Raw genomic sequence first — 26,096 nt, 5'->3', positions numbered from 1 at the left:
AGTGGAACACAGGTTTCAAACCACTGATGAAATTGTAACAAGTGATGATATATCAGCAATCCTCTGGAGAATTTCACATTTTATAATGCAACACCTACTGTTTACTCCACAAGCTTTTGCTTTTAATTTTGGCCCATTTGTCCTGACAGACCTGGTGTTACTGAATCAGGTTTAGAGGCAGTTTTGCTTAGACACACCTTTATAGCTCTGCCCTGTCCATAAATGTTTAATGGGCTTGAAATTGGGATTTTCTGATAGCCATTAAGAAACATTGACTTTGTTGTACTTGAGTCACTTTGCAATTTATTTAGCTGTGTGCTCAGTATTTCAAAGTAATGTTCTTTTTGTCATGATGGCATCTATTTTGTAAGATCATCAGTCCTTCTAAAGCATAATGCCACACAACATGATGCTGCCACCTGTGTAATTTTCAGTAAGGATTATTGTTTAGCTTTATCTCAATGCAATAAAGACAAAAACATGCAAACAAACACAAAACGGAAGCTCCCATCTACATTCTGAACAGATTATTGGAATGATTGTGCTCTATATTATCTTTATAAATACATAACGCTTTTTTTTTGTAAAACGATTCAATGAAAAGGGGAATAAAGTGTTTGATGAATAACAATGAATATCATTAATCTAATATTCAACAGGTAAAATAAAAAGCCATACCTTATTTCACTCGAAAAGAAAATGAAAATGAAATGTCCTTCGAATTGAGAGTAGCCATGGTTACAGAACAGCGACTGAATACGTTACTTCCGCCTTAGCCTTCCGTCACTTCCTGCATGTGCGGACAACATGGCAGCCCCCGTTGCTGTTCATCTGGAGTTTGGGTAGGTACATTTTAAACTTTCCTCGATTGTATGTGTTTAGCTTTCTGAAACTGACACACTTATATGTTCACTCGGAATATATTATTCTCGTAAACCTTGACTGCCTTTGGCTGTTTATTGCGCCAACGGAGCAGAAAACAGTTCGGACACCTTGCAGACACATTTTCTCAGAGCAACAACATAACAGAACATGTACTTTATTGCCTACATGGACATTTTGCAAGTTAGCTGATCTCCGCATTTCAGTCGAATCCGTCCAGTCTGCACATACGGTCTCTCAGCTGTTAACAGAGCTGATAACTGTGCTTAATGAGCCCTGGCGAGAAGCATCAGCACTGAGAGGCTGCTAAAAAGCACCACAAAACAAACCCTCATTTAAACGAAAGTTGTGAGATTTTAACTATGTTTTAACTCCATTCATTCAGGTTGTTGAATTTATATTCTGGAAAGAACCTTAATACAAAACATAAGTTAGTACCAACCTGTCAAAAGTCTGTTTAATTCGAAGAAAATTGACTCAGTCTGGAATTTTACGACTGAATTAGTTAAAGAAAATAACAGTCTTAACTTAATATGAGGTCATATGAAGATAATAAAGTTGCAACAATTTCTTCTTTGAAAACTGTTTGGATATGTTTTAAAAGATTTAAAATGATGACTTTTGACATATTTTGATACTTTATTTCTTTTAAACTGCAGATGTGAGTTTTATTGACAATATAAATTTATAATGGCATAAAAACCGTATTAAATATTTAAATGTTTTACTAATATGTTTATTTAAAAATGTATGGAATATCTCTTATGAAGCTGCATTGCTTGCTGATCTATAACATCAGAATCAAATTACAAAATATATGAATAAATGGCAGCAGATGGTACAATAGTTGCTCACTTTATTATGTTGGTCATCTAGCAATGATTACAAAAGTTTTCATTGAGCCACTTACCCTTGTAATGAATGTTAGCACTTTTTAGAAAGGACTCAGTTTCATGAATCACATCAATGTCCTCCTTATAGAGGGTAACTTTCTATATAAAATTATTCAGAGATGTCTCCTCTTCCAAGTGCTTTTAAACTTTTCAATCATTCACTGAGTCTCCATTGGAGCAAGGTAAGAATTAAGGGTCTTTCTTGTCGGAACAGTGACAGGAGCTAACAAAGATTATCAACTGATTACTGGAAAAACACTGTTTCACTTTGGCTGGATGCTTAACAAGAATTAAGTTTTGTCTGATTATTCATGGCAGCCAGGAACAGAGCAACAAACTTCTTTTACGGATTGCAATTAATGAAACAACAACCAAAAAAGATTATGTAACTGGCAATCCAATCCAAAATACTTGAATGGGCTTTCTCTCAAGGCTGTAGTCATTCTTGCTCCTTACACCTATTTATCACACATTTTTCTTCCACTCAACTTTCCAATAGTCTGTAAACCAGGAGCTTCTTTTGCAATTAACTTTCGTGGCTTACCCGATTTAGAGAGGGTGACTTTCTGCTGAATAACTGTCTAGTGAGAAATCCCCATAATCGTCTGTCATTATACAACATTTCTCTAATTAAAATCCTGGTTTAGTCCTTATTTGTTATTTAAGCTTCCAGAGAAATTTGTCATTAGGTTTTTGGTGTATTTCAGTTTTATTTTCAATATTTAACTCCTGGTTCTTTTATTTAGAGGAGGAGCAGAGCTACTTTTTGATGGTGTCAAGGAACATCATGTGACTCTACCGAGCCAGTCTGAACCATGTGAGTACCACGTGTCACCTTAAAATTCAGCAGTTAAAACTAAAAATAAGTCATCCAGTTTATATACAAACCTAGCTTTGACCTGGCCTCCTGTACACCTGCTTAGGGTTACGATGCAACTTCATGTGTATCAGAACAAATCAGTGGTGATTAATTGTTTTCTATGTCGCAATAAGCAGCTATATTGCTTCCACATCTGCTAGAGATTTGTTGCCCGTTGATACTTTTCAGGGTTGTAATTGCTACACTGTTTTCCTAAATAGCTTTATAATACAACTCAAAGCTCAAATAGTGAGCTTTGAGTTGAATCATTCGATAGTATCTGTATGTTTAGATTCATTTTCCTGCTTGAAGGAGAACCTTCATCTCAGTCTCAAAGCTGTCTTTTACAGGATTTTTAGCTAGTATGTATGAGCTTCCCATCAGCTCTAACCAGCTTCGATATCTCCACAGCATGATGCTCCTGTCATGTTTTACTATGGGAGTGGTGCATTCAGGGTGATTTGCAGTGTTATGTTTTCCACCAAACCTAGTGTTTTGCATCAGAGCTAAAAAGGTCAATCTAACTTGACCAGAGAAACTTAAAAAATAAAATAAATTTTACTCTTGCTTATAAAAAAGCTATTGAACATACATGGTTACTAGGTATTTCATTTAGGGATCAGATGTAAAGGGACTGATCCTTTACGTTGCATACCACAATTTTCATATTTTAGTTGCAAAAAAATAAAATAAAATAAGCAAATTGAAAAATAATTCATCTTTTTCAATCCATTTTACTATCTTAGAATACTTAATGTGAGTCAATCATAAAATCCCATTAAAACCCATTGAAGATTGTTCTTATATCATGAAAAAATGTAAACACATTCATGTGATACGAGTACTGAGAGACAGTGTATGTTGTCAAAAGACCAAATAATATTATTTAGTTCTCAGTTAAGCAAAAACCTTTTTGTTTGAAACATCAAAATAAGATTTTATTTTCACATGAACTCTCAAGTTCACACATATATGTTGTAATTTTCACAAGACATAGAAGGGGCAAAAAAACAATAATAAAAATTTCTACTGAGCGATTTTTGTCTGTGTTCAGGACAAATAGGAGGAATACACGCCTCTGCTTTTTGGCTAAACAATGGCTGTTCATGCAGGGTGCTGATGTTACCACGACAGCACAGAGACAAAAGTTGACCAGAACAGGGAATGTCTGACCTTGCTCCACCAGATGACCTGTAGGTCTCTGTGTGTGTTTGTCAGGAGCTTTGTTTCTTTTCCATAATAGTATCTCAAATCCTACATTTTCTGGCAGGCATTCTAAACATTTTGACTTTTTTTTGCCTGAGCTTGGTGGTTTTGAGCAGACATCCAACCTGGCTGAGTTGGCTCTCTGATCTCTGAAAATATCCGTAACCTATATATATGAGGGTGTGTATGTGTGTGTGTGTGTATATGAGCACAGAGGGGGGATGCAGTGAAGGTTGATATAATTGGTTCTGAATCCTTCGTATTTCTTTTTTGACCCCGACCAATGATTGATGACCCTCAACTGAAAGACCCGTCCCCCCTCTTGTTTGCACACACACAACAAAACCCCTATAGCCAGAGGATCCCCCCAATTTTTTTTAAAGTTTTGCCCATTACATCAGCAGATAGATGGAACCCCGTTCCTCTCCTTCCCCCTTGCACACACTTCACATGACGGTCGTAATCGCATTAAAACAGAAAAGCGAAAAATGGAGTTGAATAAAGCGCGTTCGCAAAAGAAAAGGCTTTAGTATTAAATAAACATCAAAATGGCGCCTTTTCGCTCCCCTCCCCTTCTACACAGCTGTATCCCAGGGTGCACTGGGATCTTGTGACGCATGTTCTCCTCTATCATCTGCGTCTCTTCTCCTCTACCTGCACTGCAAAGTGTATTTGAAATTGTTCAAAGCTGAGACTCTTGCTGTTATTTTATTTCATTTAGCTGCCTGTTATTAAACCTATGTGACATTTTAGAGGAATTTATAGTTCTTTTACTAAAAAAGCTAACCGGATTGTAGACACTTTGTTTTTATTGTGCAAGTATAATATGTTTGTCTGTGTTTCCTTAAAGAGAATGCAAAAAAAGAGGGCAAATGATAACGAGATAAGAGGGGAACTTTAATGTCTGGAGGGGTAGTGTGTGTGTGAGAGATGAAATAAAAAGGTAAATGGGAGAGAGTGAATAAGAGGTAATGGTGGAGAGAAATCCTAATAGTCAAAGGCAGAGGGCACAAAGAAGGAGTTATGATGGGTACAGTGATTGCTTCTGTTTTTAGCCCCGTAGAACTGCAGGTCAGTAACCACCCGTTACTGTGAGTGTGTGTATGTGTGTGAGAGAAAGTGTGAGTGTGCATTGGTTGCAAAACATTGTCTCTTTTATTTATATGGAAGTCATTATAAACTATCATGCAGTTCTGACTGGTCAGACGGCACTTTAGTTAATCTGAGTCTGAGGTTAGAAACCCAAATAATCTGCCGTGTGTGTCGTCCTTAAAGCTGCAGAGAACAGACAGAGGTAGGTTTTTAGAGCAAAGATTTATTTGATATGTTCAATATTTTATTTTGAATCAACAAAAATATAGAAACACAAAACCCAAATCCCACTGAGTCTGGGGTAAAATCTGCGTTAGAATAACACAAATCTTTAAACATAGGATTGTTTGTAGATTCAACCTTGTTTCACACAAATATATATATATATACAGTATATTTATATGAGTTTTTTTTTTTGCATTTTCCTAAAATGATTTAATGAAAAAATGTCTAAATATGAAGTAATCTCTGCTTGTTCTCCATCTCCTCACTAACAGCTTCCTGCTGCAGCTTCAACCTGCTCCTCACACCTGAATCCCTGTCCTCCTCCTCCTACTGCTGTATTCCCCTCCTCCTCATTTATGCTCCCTCTCTCCATGTTTGAACCCCTCGTCTCCTCTGTTCTTTTGCGTGAAGCGGTCAAGTTCAGCGATTGAATTGAATTTAATCTGTGTGTGTGTGCGGCTACCTGCAACTGTAGACCTGTGGACGAGCGATACTTGAGTCGCAGAGTAATACACAGTTATCAGGCAAAACCCATCTGAGGATTGTGGAAATTGTTGTTGTTTTCTTTGCTTGTCTGAGTATCTGTCCTCCTCCTCTTATAAAATACATCTGAATACTCCTACACCACATTAAATGTTAAAGGGAATGGTTGCTGTAACCGTCATGGATTCACAGTTGCTCTTTTAGTGGGGATTTGTCCTTTAAGCCCTTCTTCCATTGCTCAGTCTGAGTGAGGTTCAGCCTATTGTTGAGACAAGGTCAGTCTGATTGTTGACGAGGTCAGACTAATAGAAAATGCAGGCGTGGCTTATAATTAAGCTAAATGGAGAAGCCTTGCATTTAATATGTAGCAAAAATTCAGCAAAGAGAAAATGTTATTTCTTTTTTAATTCCAAAGAAAGAAACATGAAATTATTTAAAAATAGTCAATTAAAAAATTAATTCCAGATTTTTTTTTAAGTATAATTTTTATGAATTTTAACCCATTAAATTCAACATTAAGCCTCTAAGTATTTACATCCATCATTGGTTTGACTTCTGCATTTAAAATAAATGATATTTGTGCTGCTGTTGACAGTTTATTCTAGACAACCTTCCCCCTTTCAACTAGCATCCCCTTTTTTCCCCCCCTCCTCTACTTACACTCATAAATATACATACATGGGCGCAGATATTCGTGCACCCCCTGCCCCACCTGGTGCCTCCGTCGCGTCACATCGACCGGGAGGCTGGAACCATGCACCTTGACCTCCAACCCCTGACCTGCGACCTGCGTTGTCTGCATGTGTTTGGGTTGCGTTTGTGTGTGTGTGTGACATAAATCTGTTCTCTGCAGCCACACTGCTGGGATCTTGCTTTTGTTCTTAGGGATAAAGGAAATGTTGAAGTTTTAGAAGACACCAGCTAAAGGTAAATGTTTTGGAGGGAGTGTGATGGAAATATGTGTCTGGTTTTCAGGGGACATGAAGCAGCTGCTGGTTTGGATCCAACGGAACCTGCTGAAGGAACGGCCTGAGCTCTTTGTTCAGGGAGACACAGTGTGAGTGCACTTGACATACACTTGATCTGCGGACATTGGAAGCCTAAATACTCTCCACTAAAACATAATTTCTGGAATCTTGTGTTAAAAACACATATTTTGTTGCAGGAGTTTTTGTTTAAGACCATTTTTTCCTGCGTGATTTGGTTTCAAGTTGGAGGCCTCAGTGTGTGGCGTGATAACGTCACACTCATGTTGTGCTGGTGTGTGTGGGGCTCTCTGCAGTCCTATAGGACTGGCTGACTTTTACAGCTGCCTTTGTTCGCTACTATTTATAGCACCGTCTAACCAATGAATGGAGAAAAAGCTGGCCTACCTACAAACCTCACCGATTAGATTAAAGCTGGACATGTTGGCCGCATACATTTTCCTTCTTTTTTTTTACCCAAAACCCTATCATTTAGATCTATTTTAAGTCTTGTTGGACACTAGCAATTCTTGCTTTGTCCTTGATTGTTTTGCATGTTTTGTTTTTTATATGCGTGAGTGTGTGTGTGTGTTTGTTTTCCTCTTGCATTGCCCTTTCTTGCTGACGTCAGAGACGATCTGTGTGGTGGGTAGGAACACTATGAGAGCCATCATCAGTATATGCCTCTGGCATTATCTCAGCATGCACATGACTTTAACTCTTTTGAAAACATCTGTTTGGAAGAGCTTGCTTTTACCTCTGTCATAAGATATAATCCTCTACAACTTATTTATATGAAACTACAGATTTCCAGTCACACTTTTATTTATTTATTTTTTTTTACAAAATTCTTAAAAAGCATATTTGTATGATTTGCTCCTCTTCGATGTCAGAATCAGCCAGCGTTTTACGTCAGCCTGCTGGGTCAAAGTTATGCTGTATGAAAAATTAATTATATCTATTTACAGTTTAATTAAATACAAAGAATCCAGATAAATATAAAGGACGATTTCCAGAAAACTGTCTGTATACATCATACATTTCTGTGTCTATTATTTAGTGATTTGCATGCATTTTCTATGTAAATTACACTATTTTTTTTTTTTTGTTGTTGCACTCTTTATTGCTATTTTGATTCCACTGTTCTACATTTCATATGATATTAAGATAGTTGTCTATTTATTATTTAGCTTAGTATTTTCTGTTGTAATAACATTTTGCCTGCCTGTTTTGTTGTTTTGAACCCCTGGAAAGCACTTTGTTTTGCATTTGACTGTATGGAAATCAACAAAATGATTAAGAAAAACAGGAGACTTCTTAAATATTCATTGAATTAATATCAGAAAAACAAACAAAAGAGTTCATGTTTCTTAATTCACACAGCTCTAATGTGACCTTAAAAGAGCAAAGACTTGTCCTGCACTTATTATATATTGCACTGCAATTAAAAAAAAGGCAGAAAATATTTTAGACATGATATTGTTTCAGGGATATCCATTGGTTTTGTTTTATTTCTAAGTGAAACTGGCGAGGCTTAAATTGAAAGGACTTAATGGTAAATATTTCCGACACAGAAATCAATCTAGTTTAATATTTTTTTTAGTAGATTCTCGGAGTGAATTTCAGAAGCAATTTCCAGGGAGCTATTTTTGATGTGAGGTCCTGCTCAGGGGTTGGAGGCGGTTGTTTTGGGTAACTATAGGTATTTTTTGCGTTTCTGTGTGTTACTTTTGGGACAAGCGTTTGACTTAAAGCGGTGCGTTTTCCCACAGGAGGCCTGGGATCCTGGTGCTTATCAATGATGCAGACTGGGAGCTAATGGTGAGTCCTTGGAGTCACGTTCACTGTCAAATGATGTGGGGGGAATTTAGGTGTGTGCGTGTTTGTGTGAGGGAGGGGGGTGGGGGGGGATGCATGACATGTGTAACATATTGTCTGTTGATTATCAAGTGATCTCAGATCATGTAACTTAAACTGTACATTCAAAACAGAGGAAAATTATGACTTTTTAATTTGAGGGGGAGGGATAACCTGCATATTTGCTGATGCAGAGAATTGAGTTTGCTCGTTTTCTCCCAGTCAGTTATGGCTTCATAAAATGTGGAAGCAGCTTGTCCTTGGGGTCTCATAGCTGAACACATATTTAGATGCACATGTGGCCTGAACGGCCCAGTTTTAAATGAATTGATCTGATTACAACACTCGGCTCAGGGTGTAAATAAATTGAGAAGTTTGTCATTGATTGAACCCCACTGGGAGCACTGGTGGAATAGATATATTCATATTAATAAGCACAGTTATTTCTCCCTCATTTTCTGCTTGCAATAAGTATTGAATATTTTGTGTGTTTAAACATCAGGGGGAGCTGGACTATCAACTCTTAGACCAAGACAACATTGTATTTATTTCTACGCTTCACGGAGGATAAATAACTAAAAGGACAGACATCATGATGTGTATAATACATATATAACAGTTCCAGACCTCTACACCCTTCACTCCCCTTTCTGTTCTCACATGCAAACAACAACTCTCCCTATTGGACGCTGATGACGCGTCAACGCCATCATGAACTGTACAGCTGATACTGTGCAGCAGGAATGAGGGGAATTTCAGAGTTGGCTTCTGAAAACCTAGAATTGTGTGGAAGTCTTTGATCAAACAAGGCAGGTAAAAATCCAGCCCAGAGTTTTCAATAAAGACCAGAATTGAAAAAGATATATCACTAAAATCTTGGACACTGAAACTCCTAAGTATGTGGAAACATAATCTAATTTTTTTTTAACTCATGAGAAAAAAAAATTAAGATAATTACAGATTTGGTTGATATGTTAGTTAACTGTTTTCCTCTTTACAGCTATGCCTTACAGTATGTTATTCATCATGCAAGTTCCCACATTTTCTTAATTTTCTTTTCTTACTTTCATTGAAATTTATGTAATTTTTTTTCATTTAAATGTATGTATTGTTTTCCAATAAACTGAAAATAAATGGTTGATAGACTGAATTTATGTGGCATTTTTCCAGTCACACTGACTTCTCAAAACACTTCACACCAGAACCACAAATATACACACCTTCATAAACTGATACACAGATTGCTCTAGGCAAGTTGAGGGTAGTGCCTTGCCCAGGGCACATTGACAGGTGGCAGGAGACTAGATTCACACCCACAACTTTTGGATTGCAAGATGACTGTTACACTGCCTGTATTATTATTATTATTACTTACTATGCTGTAACTGCGAAGTAATTTCCCTGCTGGGATGAATAAAGTACTTCTATTGTATTATTATTAATAATAATAATAGTTTTTATTTCAAAGCAGGAATATCTGACAATACAACAAAAAAGTGAATAAGATTGAAAAAACAATTCTAGTAGTGATCCATTTGTACTGTTTGCAGCTAAATAATTAATTTTATTGTATATTTCAAAATAGATTTTTTCAACCTATGATAAATTACAAAATGAAACAAATATTTTAATCAAATTTTAGCATAAATATTTCTAATTTTTGATATTAGTTTATAATACCATTATTGCTATTAATGGTATTTTCGTACATAAATTGCAATAGATTATTATGTAATGTATTTCAAAAATTAGGTTCACAAAAGGTAATTTTGTCTCGATTCTCTGTATTAAAAAAATACTTTTTTATAGTTGTTTCAAAGTATTAAGTGCTAGTTGCTATTATTTCAATTGATGCATTTTTTTTTCTAGACACATCCCATTATTTTCTAAATTCATTAACACACCGCTCACAGAGGCCTCTCCAAACGTTTTTCCTAATTAAGATCCAACAGCACCTTTCCATATTTGATAGCTTATAAAATCGATTAAAGCGCAGCTCTGTGATCCCGCCGCACTTTTATGATGATTAGACTCAACTTGGGGCTGATTGTTACCTAGCTAAAGCCACACTCGGATGGCCCATTCATGCGAAGAGGTGGAGGATGGACATACAGGGTGTGTGGGTGTGTGTGAGGTGGTGTGAACTACAGGACCACTGCGGGAGGTCGAGGTCTAGCCTCCGGGCTGCCCTCTCTTGAACGCCCGAGGCGACCTAAAAATCCTTTTCTCGGTGGTGGAGTCCGATTTGCAACGGGAAACCGGCCTATAATGGGCAGCAGAAAGGAAATGCTAATGAGGCTGTGAGGGGGTTAGAGAGGAGAAAGTGTTGCACTGTGTCAGCTGCTGCAGGATATACCGAGGCTGTCTGCGAGAGACACGCTTACAAAGTGGAGGGAAATGATCCCACACATGTATCTGCAGCTGTGCGCAGAGTCTGTTGGCTAAAGGATGTTTAAAATAAATGTTTAGTTTATGAAAAAAAATACATATATATTTAGGAATTTAACATACTTGCATTTTCTGTGGTTGATTCAGATTATTCCGTCAACTTTTTATCCTTTTTTTTTTTTTAAAATTGTGTTTTGCAAATTCAGAAGTAGTGGATTATTATTTAAGGTCACAGCTTGCGCACCGGCTGCTCAGCGGGAGACATGATGGTCGACCTTCCTGCCCTCAGCATCATAAAGACATGCCCAGTTCACACCAGCAGAATAAACAGCTCAGTCTGAGGTAAATAGACAGACAGTAAACAACAAGGACGAATAAGTGTGAGGCTTCATATTTAAAGATTAGGCTGAAAAGATGATGAAAACCTCTTCTGCGAAAAGAAATCTTTGCAGGCATAAGAAAAGCCGTGAAACCTTTTCTATAGTAACATTGAAATCAAAATTGTTAGAAATTAAAAAATTTTAATTTTTCATTCCTGCTGGAGAGACTTTGAGTAGTACTGTTTAAGAGAATGTCACCTGTCCACTTTTTCACCTGCCTCTGTTTTTTTTTTTATTTATTTTTTTATCCTAACCAAAATATTTCCCCTTAAGCAAACTATCGCGAGAATTTCTCATGTCCAGGTGCAAATACTTTTGAAAACTGGGTTTGGTGCACAGGCATTTAAAAACGAATTGCGAATTGAAAAATACAGATCTACTGAATTGTGGTTTAAATGAAGTCATTCATTTACTTTTAAAAAACGAAGTGAAAGTCTTCGAGTCTTATATCTTCGAAAGCATCTTTATTTTTGATAAACGAGGCTAAGTCCTTCAGATATACTGTCAAACTTGCGCTGCATTTTGCGCACTGCTATAAGATCAAACATTGTGCATTAATCCTCTGGTATTAAAAGAGGTTAGCGTTTAATGTCCTACTACAATACACACATTGCCTAGGCATTTGTCCGTGTGTGTGTGTGTGTGTGTGTGTGTGTCTGTAAGAGAGAGAGAGAGAGAGAGTCGACAGTTGGTGTGTCTGTGTATATTAATTAGTCTATAAGTAACAGCAAAAAATTAACATATATTGAAAAAGGACATTTTATAATTCCTTATAGTTATTCTGAAAGAATTAGCAAATGTTTTATTTTCAACAACAATAATAATAAGTTCTCGAAATTTTAGCATTGTTTTTGACTATTTGCAGTTATTACGTTTTTCAGTTGCTTTTTCTCCTCAGAATGAAGCATCTGTCAAAAATTGACATAAAAAAGTCCCACGTGAATTATTAATTATATGTAATATCATAAGACATCAGTTCAGGATTGTTTATATGTTTTCCTTATTTTTAATAGAAAGTATTGTAGCCTCAAATACAAATATAAAGGTGCACATGTAATCTGTCATAAATTGGGCCAAAAAGTGTCCCACGTGATTTATCAATTATGTTTAACATTATAAGACATCAGTTCAGGATTGTTTATATTTAAGCCTTATTTTTTTTTACAGAAAGTATTACACCTTTACATTTAATAAGATGCGTCACATTTCATAGAAAATAGCTTTAGGGTCCCTGCTGCTAAATGCGATTTAAAGACCCATAGTGTTTATTCGTATCATACAATTCTGTTGGTACATCCACGTTTTTTGAAAATACCCAAAGGTGCATTTTTTTTAAAAGTAAAATGACACTTATCAATAACTAAGTTTAATTTTTTATCAGATGGTTTGTCACTGTTTCCCTCATTCTTTGCTCGTGTCCGATGATTGGCTCATGTCACCAACAGCGTGCGCCTCCGTGCAATATGCAGGCCTCACCGTGAGCCTGCAACCATATTTGCCAAATACAGTCGATACATCAATGCATCCAGTCGATATTTACCTTTTAAAACAAACAGTCTTGATTAGATATTCGACAGAGTGTAAATACTAATCGGGCAAACACGCCGAAAACACAGTCTGAGGCAGAAAAAGGTTTTCCGTCACTTTATTGGCCCAGACTCGCGTTCATATCCTCTGAGTGAATAACATGCAGATTTAGATATGTGTCTTACCTGCAAAAGCTACAGTTACAAAACAAACAGAGACTCAAAGGCCTTTCTGCTGGCTGTCTCGGTGATGTTGGAGGCCTGGAAGGCAGCGGTTGATGAATGTGAGCCTGCAGCAACAGATGTCCATACACAATTCTTGGGGCTGAATGGGATTTTTACTCAAGAATTGCGTTTGGACAATCAGTCGCGAAAGACTCTTTATGCATGTTCTCTATCCACAGGATAAAAGGTGTGGGAGAAAATAAAATAATAATAACAATAATAATAATAATAATAAAATTTAAAAAAAACTCACACCAACAGTGCATGCGTGTGGGGCCGTTTTGGGGCCCCTGGGTGCACCTGCTGCCGCTGCCCTCATGCCCCCTAACAGTGTGACGCAGAAAGCTGTTTTCTATTTCTAAATTATTGCTGTTATTATAATTCTGCTCAGCTTTGCCTCCTAGACGAGCAATTTCTTCAGAAAAGCTCATTATTTTGTCATTTCCATCTCCGAGCTGTTGCAGCAGGATGCATTTGCAGTGACAGCACTGAGACAACCTGTAGTACAACTTCCACTCTCTTTCTGAACACATCAAACATTTAAAACCCCCAAAAAGAAATAAATCACTTTTAAAACACCGTAAAGAGTCATTTCAGCCTTTTAACTGTGTTTCTAAGCGTCATATCTGCTTCGGTTTAGTTTTAAAGTTATCTTAGCAGTCCTTTAAAATGGGTGAATGGACACTGCAGTTTTAACCAAAATGACATATTTTTTATGGGATTTTTTATAGTCTCGTAAGAAATTGCTTTAAAAAAAGGAGTAAAAATATCTGTCCAACAAGAGAGCGGCAGGGAGAGAGTAAACGCAATTCCTGCATCCGTGTGTGCAGAAAAGAGGAAAACTCCTCAATTCTGGTGCCTCAAGGTGCAACACAATGGTTTTCCACGGCTGTTAAATTACTGAAAAAAAATCCCCCTCCTGTTTGAATAGAGGGACGTCGGGCGGCTGTGGTCCTTTCCTCCGCTGTTGAAACCAAAAGGGGGAAAAATAGAGATGGAAAGCGCTCTAGTTCCTGCTGGCACGTCCTTGGTTCTGTTCCCACATCGTGCGTTCCCCCTCGGATGTCTGTGCTCCGTCCAAACGCTCACCCCCCTCTCGTCAGAAGCTGCGGAGCCAGCAGGCTTCATACTCTCCGGACAGACGCTCCTGCCTCCTCTCCACCCATCCTTTACGGGCTCTGGCTGACTGACACACTGTGCGGATGCGCGTCCCTCTGCACCTCCTGCTCCAACATTAAATGCTGCGGCTGCGATGCGAAGGCGGAGAGAGGACTGGAGAAGGTCTTCGCTTGGTACTGAATTTGAATAACACCACGGGGTGATAAATGTCCATTGTACTGCTTAAGTAATGAATCTCCGCTGTCCTCTGTGTCACACACACACACACACAAACGCGCACGCACAGACGCACGCACACACGCCGGCAGCTGCGATGAGGGACCAGCAACCCCTCTTAAAGACACAACAGCCCCATTTTCCTTCCCTAAAAAGAGATTACAATCCGGACACTGTTTACTCTCTGGCCGCGCTGCATGACGTGTTGAATGTTTCTCTTTTGGCCCCCGCTCACTTGTGTGACCAAACTAGTGCAACGCCGTAACCAGGCACTTGGAGATAAAGCGGTGCCTTCAGCGCCATGCGCAACCATTCTGCTCCTCAAAGGGCAGTTTACTGCAGGCCTCTGAGGAAAGTGACACAAAACGAGGGGATTATAACATACTCATGTGACAAACGAGTGATAGGGCCACATTGAGGGTACTTATTCACTGATTAACCATATATATATATATATAATAAGTGAGAAGGAATTTTAATAAAGTTAATGTAGTTGCACCCCAAGGCTTAGCTTTAAGTCTCCTTTTGTTATAAAAAACTTGCCATTTTTGTTTCTTCATTTAACTTCTCAGATTTGTGTTGATGACATGCTTTTGGATGTGTCTGAGGAAACTAACTGCTTGAACACAAGAGGCTTGCTGTTTGCCTCACGGTTCCGAAAGTCATGCCTTAAGTTAAATGTTTTAGAAATATGTTTGTCTGATTATTTAAATCTAAGAATTAATGTTTGACAGACAAATCAAACAAATCCCATATCAACTGATAATTAGGATTAATGTAAAAAAAATCCATCATATTTGGGTAGATTTTAATCTACATTTTTAAGTTGAAAGGATGTAGTTTTAACAGCTACAATATACTTAAATAAATTAGCAAAATCCCTACAATTTCTTAGAATGTAATTATCTGCTGGTTACTGATATCAAGGTGTGCAGACGTTTTAAAAGTTATGATATGAGTACTTTGGGTCCATTCCCACTGTTTGAGGTCATTTTAATAAGATGTCAGAGTTAGTGCTGGAATGAGTGGCCTCTGCCCTGCCTATGCTGGTCAGCTGGCTGAAAGTGGGATTTACCACAGTTTTACATAATGTGTAACAAAGACAAATTTTTGTTTGGACCTTGTTTTTATCCACACAACAGACTGTAAAGATAAGATGATATAGCTTACTTTATTATCAATCAAATGTATATAAAATGTATTTATTTTCCTTTAGTATCTTGCAAGAACATACCACATAAATATATTTAAGATGCACAAAACACCTAACTAAAATAATAAGCGTGAGAAAGAACACTTTCAAAACAGTGTAGTTTTAAAAGTACAGTTGGCAAGCTAGAAGTAGTTTATATTCTATTCTCATTATTAAAATTATTTTGCTGCTATTGATGCACACAAATTTGACTTTGACCTCAATTTAACTTGTCAACATGTCACCTAAAAACTTCCTTGATAATCTTTTAGATCTAATCGCCTTCTCTTATCCCGTCCATTAATGATCAAAATATTAATGTTTTTACCACCTCAACAGAAGCATATTATGTTCAAAATAAGTTTGGCTGAATGCTTCTCATTATATGTGAAATTATCTTTTATATAAACAATCTTATTTTGCTGATTCTGAATATGAGAAAAGTTGAGATTTTTGGTCTCTCTTCTTTTCTGTTAAGAAGAATGTGATTTAAAAAAATCTATTTTTATTACTGACTGTCCAAAGTTATGTATTTCCTGCCATTATCCAAACTACACATTTTATTGGTTGATTAACACGTCATGATGACTCCGAAACCGGAAAATCTGTCTCCACCTGAGCTGCTGAGTTCTGACTTAAATGGAGAAGGAGAAAGCAAAAAACCTTCATCAACATGGCTGAAGGGAGCACCGATCATCCTGTTTGGATTTGTTCATGATTTATTTCTGTTGTTTTTCTTTTTTTTTAATGTTCATCAAATTTTTATGTCAGCCAGTCAGTAACATTTGAATGACCTCGTGGTTCTGAAAACACATGACAGTTTTGAGAACCTAAATACACTAATTGACCAGAGTAAAGCATTTTTCTGGTTCTTTCCATACCACAAGATGGAAGATCAAACTTAGTGCCGCTCTTCTTTTTTTATTTTACCCTCCCTGCTTTCTGCTTTCAGAATCTTCTTTAAATCTCAAAGAGAAAACTTATGACACTAGTTTGATTTTTGATTTGTTTAAGCACTCATCTAATTATTCAGATCTTTAGAATTAACACTAGTGCTTTTATTTGTGTGTTTTTCTTTACTTATTTAAGTGATTGGTTGACATTGATGTGATTCATAATGAAATTCTTTCCTGATTACGATAACCACCCCATATTTTTAATACTTAACTCCTGTTATTTTGCATTTTCTTAGTTGGTCTGGTAAATACAAAACAAAAGTCATACTTTGCACCAAAGTTAAATTCAAATATAAAGGAAAACTAAATATTTAATATTTTTAAAAGAGTGAAAATAAAATAATTATGAAGCAAAATCTAGAAAAAAAATAGTTCTTTTCACCACGTCTTCAACGTAAAATACAATAAGCTCGTCTAAATTGTTTTTTAAACGGTTAACTTAAGTGTGCCCACTTCACGGGAAGCAGAAATTTGAACCACCAGACCCATCCGCATGTCGTGCATATCAGCACTTTTTGAGTGCTGCGTCTGCGCTGCAGGTTTTTGATGCTTGCAAACGGCACCTTCCCCTCCTGCATCTCTCGTCTCTCTCTCCTTCTCTCCCTTCTGTCTAATAAATCATCCTGACTGATCCCGCCCCGCAGGCGCAGGGGGTCCTCCTCTTTAAAAAGCTCAATCCGTTTCCCCCCCTTTCTCTTTTCATCCCCTCTTGAAGAAGCCGAGTTAACCTCTGAAGCTCCGCGCAGCCAGGGCTCCTCTCAGCTCCAGCCCGCCTCTCATTCATCCAGCCAGTCACTCATTCATTGCTCTTTTTTTCCCCTTTTTGAGCCCTGAAAAGCAAACTCCTCCATCTCCGATCCCCCCCTCTTCTGCTTTTTTCTTGACTTCTTCAGAGGCGGGAAGGAGTCAAGAGGGTGAGCTTTCACTCTCACCTCTGAGCGCACAAACGCTTACACGTTTTCTGCGGACATTTGGAGAGATTAAACAGTCCGTGTTTTGGTACACTGTGACCTGGTCCATGGCTAGTATTTGTTTGGTTGTTAATTTGAATGTAAAATTGTGCTTTCTTTACCAATTAGATAGATTCTGAAGTAATTTGGTTTCACTGGGGTCTCAGAGTGAGGGGAATGTTATGTAGTCCAGCCACAAGGGACTGGACAACATAATGGGAAGAGGGGGGCTGGCATAAAAACTATTAATCCCAGAATGCATTGCTTTCAGTTGTTGGTGGAAGAGGGGTTTCAGTGCTTGAATTTGTGACTTAGCATGTCTGAATATTTACTTCAGACGTGCAGGTAGCTGAGAATGACACTATTTGGCTGTTATGTCCTGCCTGATGACATGGTGGACCCCATTTAGTTATCAATTTGAGCTGAATTTTATTTGTGACTATCAGAGTAAAGAGGGCTAAAAATACATTCTTCTCACAGTCTCTAAAAAATTGCCAAACATCTCTCTGATACTGAGATTATATTTTTACCAGCTTTATCTACTCAGTTATGGTCTACTTTGTGTCATTCTATCAAAAAATGTTCCAAAAATACATTAAACTCTGTGATTTTATCGCGACCCAATATTAAAAAGTTCAATACATAGTGTTCTTTTTGCTTTAGACAGACAGACAGACAGGCAGACACACAGACAGTGACCGTTGCCTCATTGCCTTTCATGCTGGATGTTCGTCTTGGTGGTGTATTGTCACGATGTGTGTGCACACACACACAGAGACAGTAGGAGGCTGCTGCACTCTGTTGCTGCTGTGCTTCCCTTCCCATTCACAAATCAATGTTTAACCTGCTGGCTAAAAGGCCTTACTGGGGGAGAGGGAGGCACAGAGACTGCGGTGGGCTGTGAAGCAGTCCTGTTGAGAGATGAAGGAGGGAGAGAAAAGTCAGAGCAAACAGGGGAATCCTTAAAATAAACCTCCTTTGGTGAAGGCATCTCCTCCCTGCTGCTACTGAGGATGAAGGGGAGAGTTAGGCGACACCGTGCCAGGCGGTGTCATTGAAATTTATAGTGGGACGGCTGTTTAGGCAAGCCAGCACACAGAGTCAAATCTACAAAGAAGTAAATTAGGAGGAGAGTCCCTGAAAAGGGTCAGTGGACAGACACAAACTCATGATCTATAAATCTACCTGCTGTGATGTTGTTAAAGGATCATTATGAAGGAGAAACTAATTTCACCTCGCAACATAGACGGATTACTGAGCAAGGCATGCTCAGGGCCATGGGAATTAACCAGACATCCTTTTTTTATGAAGCATAATAACATCAACAACTACATAACGTGACATAGAAATTGACCAGGAGAATAGACAAAATTACCAAAATATAGAAATTAAATACGAAATCTTCCACTGAATAACAACACATGCTACTAATTAACAAAAATATGGCATTAAGGAACTCTGAATGAAAACAAAAGGACCACAAAATATGACATGTTATAAATGTGTTGGTGTTTGGAGTTGTTAGTATTTTTATTCAGCTCCAGTTCAGTTTGCCTGTCAGTATCACGTTCTCTTCCTGAGAAGTTGCATTAGTTTCATGCCAGATGTAATGAGATTTACACTTTTCAAAAAGTTATGACATGTTTCATTCTGCTTGGTGTTGTCAAACAGGTTCTATTACGTTTCTTGATTCAACCGACCAGCCAGTATCCAAGAATGAAATTGAACCAAAAATGTTCAACCAATTCAGGATTTAACAAGGAGCAGGATTCCTAATCAAATAGGCTGACTTGAATAGCCCTTTTTCATCATGTCTGTCTTTTATTAAATTTGTTCAATATTGGACAACTGACTGAGATTTGACTGGGAACTTCTGACTTTCACAGACCTCAGATTAATTTTCGTTGTAGTGACACAAAAATGGACTGAGAAACATCAACATATCAGTAGTATCTAAAAATATGAAATTGTATCATTTTACTCTGTTAGAGTTCTCTTTTCCAACCCTAGATCTTCTCATTGTGACACCCATTAAGTTTAAAACAACTTCCAATGCTTTTTGACACTTCTCTCCATGAAACGTGATCAAAAAAAGTGCTTAATCCCCAACCATAATCTGTTTTTCATTATCATAATCGTTTTTTTATGTCAACAGCTTGAATGCATCATGTCCAGTGTCAATTATGTTAGTTGTCATGTTGAAATTTGCTGGATGCTTGCATTATTTAGTGCAGCAAACATTTAGAACAGATGGGTTAGAGGGATCAGGATACAACAGGCAGTGTTTGGCGTTGTAGGTCTTCAGAAATCTGCCTTGCACGTCTCCAACACTCTGATCAAGAGTTGGGAAAATGCCTTTCATCATGAGGTTTGATAGAGCTAAAAAAAACCATTTTGTTCTGACAGACAGCCACGTCCAATAATAAAAAAAAATGCCAAATCGAATTTTGTAAAGACCAATCCAATTGTTTAAAATTCAGTTTGCAGAGTTTCTATTCATTAAGTTTGTTTTAAGCTGATAGACCAAAAGTGGCTTACTTGGAGCTCAGAGTTTTTCCATCATTAAGATGCATTTTCCTCATTGCTTCTGTGTCCACAATGTCATATGTGCTTTTCTCATTAATATTGGTGTAAGAGCTTTTTTTTTTGCAAAATAATTAGCAATAGGGCTCTGAATGCAGCAAATCCCACGAGTTCAGCTACAGAAAGAGACAGGATATTGCTTAGCTACATTCAAATACATGCATAAAAATGTATTTGAACTTTATGGGTGTTGTTTTTAGCAAATACTTAAAAAGCTGACAAAATATAATGCATAAAAGGATAGCATTGTGTTGCACTCATGAAAATCAGAATTATTTCAAAAATAAAAAAATACATTTCCTGTTTTAAGACCAAAAATAAAACTGAAATGGACAACTCCTCGTGGTTTCTCTCCGCTCAGGTGAACACACTCCTTTCACCCTTTTGCTGCATTTCTACCACCATTATAAGCACACCCCTACATGCCTAACACACACACATACATGCACCTGCTGCTGCACCCCACCCCCGAGCACACCGCTGCCCAAACATCCCCTGAATTCTTTGACAGCGGCTGCGCTGTTTCTTGGCAACGAGGAGATGAGCAGCGTCATACAGGGGGGTAGCAGAGAAGGGGAGAGGAGAAGACCTCAGTTATCTCACCATTACCATGCACAGATCAGGCCACAAAGGTGGTCAAAATAGACAACATTTTGCCTTTCTAAATTTAGTTTTGCAAGACCAACATGAATGATGTTTTTATTTGTCCAGATTAATCTTGAAGGTAAATTTACTCTCTTTTAAATTCATCAAAACATAAAAAATATATTATTCTCTTGAACGTCAAAGAATTATTTCAAAGCCTTAGTTTCAATGTGCTGACAAGATTGTGTTGTGTATAGACCAGACTTAATGTACTTGGGTCATTTTGTACTGAAGCGATTCTTTTAAAGTGCTTGAGTCAAAACAACAATATTGGCCACCTGGGAATTAAAGAAGAAGAGGAGGAAAAAGAAACACCCAACCCACTGACATGGCAAGTCAATTTATCTATACTGCTGCCAGCAGCACAGAACTTCCCCTTCAAACTGTCAATTAAAAACACAAACATGACATCTGTGAAGGAATGCAGGACTGATTTAAACATGACTTGTGGTTCTTTTATTGCAAGCACACCTGTTACTCAAATTTTCAGAGAAAAATGTGTAGACCTGTTGACGTAATTAGACATAAAATGATCTCTCACACCCCTCGTAGGATCCCAGATTTGTCATCCAAAAGATGGGCAATTTTTATTTTTTCATGTGTTTTCCACCTTTAATGTGACAAATATACAATAATAGTGGAAAACTATTTTATTATAGGAAAAATGAAAGGAAAGACATTTACAATGATTTGGTTGCATAAGATAATATGATCTCATGTTTTTGAAGAACCTTTTTTACTTTATTAATTTGTTTGGTAAGAATCTAACAGCAGGCCTCTTCCTGACTCAGCAGGATTTGTTCATGCAGGCTTGGAAAATGTCTTGAAATCTCTCAGATTGCAAAATCATCTCTTGTCCAAAACCCTCTTCACTTGGAACCAAAAATGTAACTTGATGTTTATTTGGATGTGTTTTTGGACCAACATTGATGCAAGCTAATGGCGGTGAACTGAAGCCATTGTAGCCAGAGCTGGCATGCACCAGCGCAGGGACCACTGAGCCCTTTGGCCACCACCAGCAGGAAAGGCTGGTGAACGAATGAGGGAGACAAAGTGGGAGTTTGAATCCACTGGTCACAGGGCAAACTCCTACTAACATTGCTACCATCACACCATTCACACAAATACATGCATGAATGTTCAACATGCGGTTCCATCATGTTGTGAGGGCTTTGTTGGTGCCAGTTCAGTGCCCAAAATGACATCCAAGCTCAATATGAAGACATGCTGACTGAAATTATGTTCCTTTAAAAACATATTGTTTAGTATTAAAGTATTCTCCCTTAACATGCAAGTTAGCCACAGCATCTTTCCTTTAGCACCCACCTGTGATGATTTTCTTTGCTGATTAAAAACAACAACTTCCCCCTTCTTCTCAGTGACCACTAGCCAAAACACCAAAACCAAATGTTGATTTAATGGAGTAAGATTTGTCTGTTCTAATGCCGCATCTGCATTATTGCATATTGCCTTGTGAACAATGTTTAGAAAATAAATATTACAACTAGTTTGACATAATGCTGAAAAAAATTTATTTGTTAAAAAATAATAATAATAGTAAAGCTCAGATGGAATTATCTATAAATTGTAAAAACGTGACTATCTTCGGTTACACACCCCCAATGACAAGGAAGGCTGGGAGCAGCAGGCTGTTGTAGCTGCTGAGTAAGAGGGTGTGAGCTTCCATTCAGACCGTGATTGGCAGGTATTGACCTGGCCAGCCAAAAGACGTCTCTTTGGGAGCGCTATTGATTATTGCCACTGCAATAAAGGTCCTGAAAGCCTGTGAGAATGTCACAACTCGTCTCTGGACATGAGACACAGGCCCAACGCAGCAATGCAATGACAGAAGCACTCTTACTACATGACATCCTAACCTACTCATTCTTTAATGCAGGCAAACAGGTTCTTAATTAGAAAAATTAAGATGGAATTGGTGGTGTATTATCTAACAATAATCCCATCTATTCTACTTGAATCAAGGCAGACATTTTAAAGATATCTAAAAAGATTTAAACCCACAATACAGTGGAAGCTCAGCAGTGACCTTCCTTTTATGCGCATGGTAGAGTGTGATGGGGTTAGGAGTGTGCAACATATCAGAATCCAAGGGTAGGGTAAGTTGGTTACCCTACCATGGGGGGGTTGGTTGGGGCCACCAGCACCAGTATGACTTTGTCATTGAGAAAAAGAAGCAGAACCAATGGTACTGGACTTATGCCAATGTCTGTGGCAGTAGCTAGTGTGCTGTGATCATGTGTGTAAATCAAGGAGAGCATAAAATGGGCTTCATCCAGTATAAAAGACGCCTAAGCAGAAAAACAATTTTGAATGGATTCTTTATTTACTCCATGAACAATACTAAAGATAGCAAGGTTTTCTTCATCTATCCATTCTTTGTCTTCTGGCAGGGAAACCCTGACATCCCGTGCCCTGTCGACTCTGAGAGGTCTCAAGACATTCCCAGGTCAGGAGGGATATACTTAAAATCTCTCCAGTGACATTTGGATCAGCCTCAGAATCCCCCTCTGAGTGTGACATTCCTTCAAAGACAGACTTCCAAGAGGTATCCAAACCTACACTACCTCCGCTACATCATTCACTGTGGAGAAGCAGTGACTCCATTCCAAGCTTCCTCTGGATGACAGAGATCTGTGCTTTATCTCTAAGCCTGAGTTTAGCCATTCTAAGAAGGAAGCTCATCTGAGCTGCAGAAAAGATTTGTTTCCAGATAGTTCTTGGCCAATTCCTTACTATGTGTGTGTTATGTGTTCTATGGTGGTTGGGTTTCAGCATTCCTTTCCTTGGCCATGTCTTTGAGCACTAAGCACCTTGTACTTTGAATGGTTGCAGGGAGGATGCAGTTCTATGCCGAAACTACAGAATAATGAGTTCCTAATAGCTTTATGTTTGATTTTCCACTAATCTTTTTGTACAAAATTGTAGAAATGTAAAGTAGTCAAAAGAAAATGCAGCTTGAAAAACCTTAGCGCCGTTCTTTTTGACAAGGTTTAGGCTAGCCTTTGCAAACCAGACAATCCAAGAATGCCATTTATTTTCCTTGGCACCGTTATTTATGCACTAGACAGAAATAAAGACTTTGACTAAACAAAACACTGTGATATAGATTCTTGATTGCCTCAGACCTCAACTTCTTGCATTAAATAAATTCAGATGATGGGCATGTTTAAATACATTTAAAAAATTCATTTGAAAATGTATTAAAAATAATAATATTGTCAAAACACTCACTTACTGCAAGTACATTTATTATCTCTTCAGCCAGTTTTTGGTCTTCCCTGAATTTTTCACCAAGAAAACCCTAAATAGAGAACCCGAGGAGGTCAACTCATTTAATGCCCGAACCACTTTTAGTGGCTCCTTTCGGTGTGATAGAGTGGTGGCTTTATTTTAAAATTTCCCTTGGTTGATGGACCAGTACACGATGTGAGTTTTACGTTTACACTCAGCTCTTTCTTCACTGTGCCCAGCCGCAGAAGCAGCACCATTTGTTCTGCAAACGAGTCCCCAGTCTGTCTGTCTCCTGTTCCATCCTATCCATGCAAAAGACACATACTTTGTTCTCCATTTGTCCACTTTGTTCCTCTTACCAGAATAAATTGCCGGCGTGTAATCAAAAAGACTCAATTGAAGAGAAATACCAAATACAGTCCAGATAAACTCTGACAAAATGCAAGAAGGCCAACTTTCTCTTGGTCAAACACATTTTAAAAGATTACAAAACATAATTTGGTGCTTGGAAACAAAAGAAATGAAAGCTTTGTGTTTAAGGATGCAGGACTATTAAAGGTTAACTTAACAATATGTTTTTAAGTTGTTAAAAAAACAGATTTAAGTGAAACTCCTCTATATAGTGGAGTTTGTGCCCTTTCCCCCTCACTGATTCTCTTTTGCAATCTGCTCAAGACAATGAAGATTTTCTTTTTGTCCTTCCCTGCCTATCCTTGCCCCTCTGTCCCTCGTTCACACACTCCCTCATACAAATGCCGCCTCCACCCTTGACCTCACAGTGAAAAGTTAGCGCACCCGAGGTTGAACTCTCCCAGATCAGCTGCATCCACAAACGCTGGGAAAATTGTGCTGGACGCACACACTTGGGATCCGTGTCAGTGCGTGCGGGTGTGTGTGTGAGTGTGGCAACACTTGGGGTGTCAATAGGGGAGATTTGACCCCCTACCCTTGTGACCTGTCCAAACAAACGAGCGCCTTTAACCCAAGTCCACCATTGTCACCACCGACTGCCTTCGTTTATTCACAGAACACTGGAAAAAAACCCTCAAAATTCATTATGGATCACTTTGCTTATTATTGTTCAACAACCCTTTTTTTTCTCCTGGGGTCTTTATTCTCCACTCTTTCCATCATTTATGTTCCCAACACTTTCCTTTCTAAAAGCTTCCCCTCTGTCCACTTAGACTTATGATCCTAAATATTCACTTTTGTACAGACTAAGCACAAGTAACACTTTACCACACCTTGAGTGTTCCTCTTATCGCTGAATAAAGCTGTGCTAAAGTTTTAGTCAGTGTCTTGTAAGACAGCAACTAAATGAGTTTCATTCAAGCTATTTAGGAAATGGAAAATTAAAACAGATAGAAAAAAACTAAACACAGTTTGTAGACTTCTACAAAATGCACTGGTTAAATACTCTGGACTACTTGACATAGATTGCCATTTTCCTGGTGTTTATTACCTTTAGTATGAATCATTTTCAACATTTGGCCACAATTCCTCAGTATGCCTATCTCCTCTTACAGTTCCTGAAAGTAGAGACAGTGGGAGACTTCCCTCCTGTAGAACCTGCTCCCAGTTTCAAATCCTGCCCACCTTGAAGAACAGACTTAAAACTTTCCTTTCTGATAAAGATAAGTTATTGTGGCTTATGTTATCATGACCTGTGTCTGTTGTTGTGTTGGACTGTTGCAAGATTGCTCCTACTACTTTCAAGGTATGCATTATGACCAATTACTGTCAGTAACTCTGTCTATTTTAATTTTCCAAAAAGTAGTCCTGTCTTGGAGAGTTTTTTCCATCTTGGATTGCACTTTTTTTGTAATATGGATCGAACTGGTTCTGTCTAACAGCTCTGACTGCAAGCACGATTGGATTTAAGCAGAACTGAATTGTTTGACATGGACATGTTTATATTGTAAAAAGCGTTGAGATTATATTTGTTCACCACATCAGAATTTCATAAACCTGTTTCATACTGAATTATTACCTCTCTTACTGACCTGTCATAAATGACACCCTGCCATATTCAACATTTGTCTTTGACTTTCCTGACGCACCTGTGATTTAATTTGCGATGACCATAAACTCTCCATGTTTTATTAAATAAAACTTCCTACAAACTCTATGTTTTACATCTCTATTTGTGAATAAACCTTTATCTAAACAAAAATAACTATAATTTACGCAATGGCTAGGTTG

At 37.9% G+C, this 26,096-nt stretch overlaps 1 protein-coding gene across 2 annotated transcripts; it reads left to right on the top strand.

Moving 5' to 3' along the window:
• Positions 1-740: 740 nt before the first annotated feature.
• urm1 (ubiquitin related modifier 1) lies at positions 741-25,927 on the top strand. 2 transcript variants are annotated; one of them, XM_032570839.1, is made up of 5 exons: positions 741-842; positions 2,522-2,592; positions 6,616-6,697; positions 8,378-8,426; positions 23,054-25,927. In XM_032570839.1, the coding sequence occupies exons 1-5, from the start codon at positions 808-810 to the stop codon at positions 23,141-23,143; spliced, it is 327 nt and encodes a 108-aa protein (XP_032426730.1). In that variant the 5' UTR covers positions 741-807; the 3' UTR covers positions 23,144-25,927. The 2 variants fall into 2 exon arrangements, with proteins under 2 accessions (XP_032426730.1, XP_032426731.1); XM_032570840.1 differs by lacking the exon at positions 23,054-25,927 and adding an exon at positions 8,965-9,400.
• The last annotated feature ends 169 nt before the right edge of the window (positions 25,928-26,096 follow it).

Source organism: Xiphophorus hellerii, chromosome 8 (genome assembly GCF_003331165.1).
Source record: "Xiphophorus hellerii strain 12219 chromosome 8, Xiphophorus_hellerii-4.1, whole genome shotgun sequence".
NCBI classification, from domain to species: domain Eukaryota; kingdom Metazoa; phylum Chordata; class Actinopteri; order Cyprinodontiformes; family Poeciliidae; genus Xiphophorus; species Xiphophorus hellerii.
Note: the sequence above shows the minus strand (reverse complement) of the source record. Positions and strands in the feature narration are given on the sequence as shown.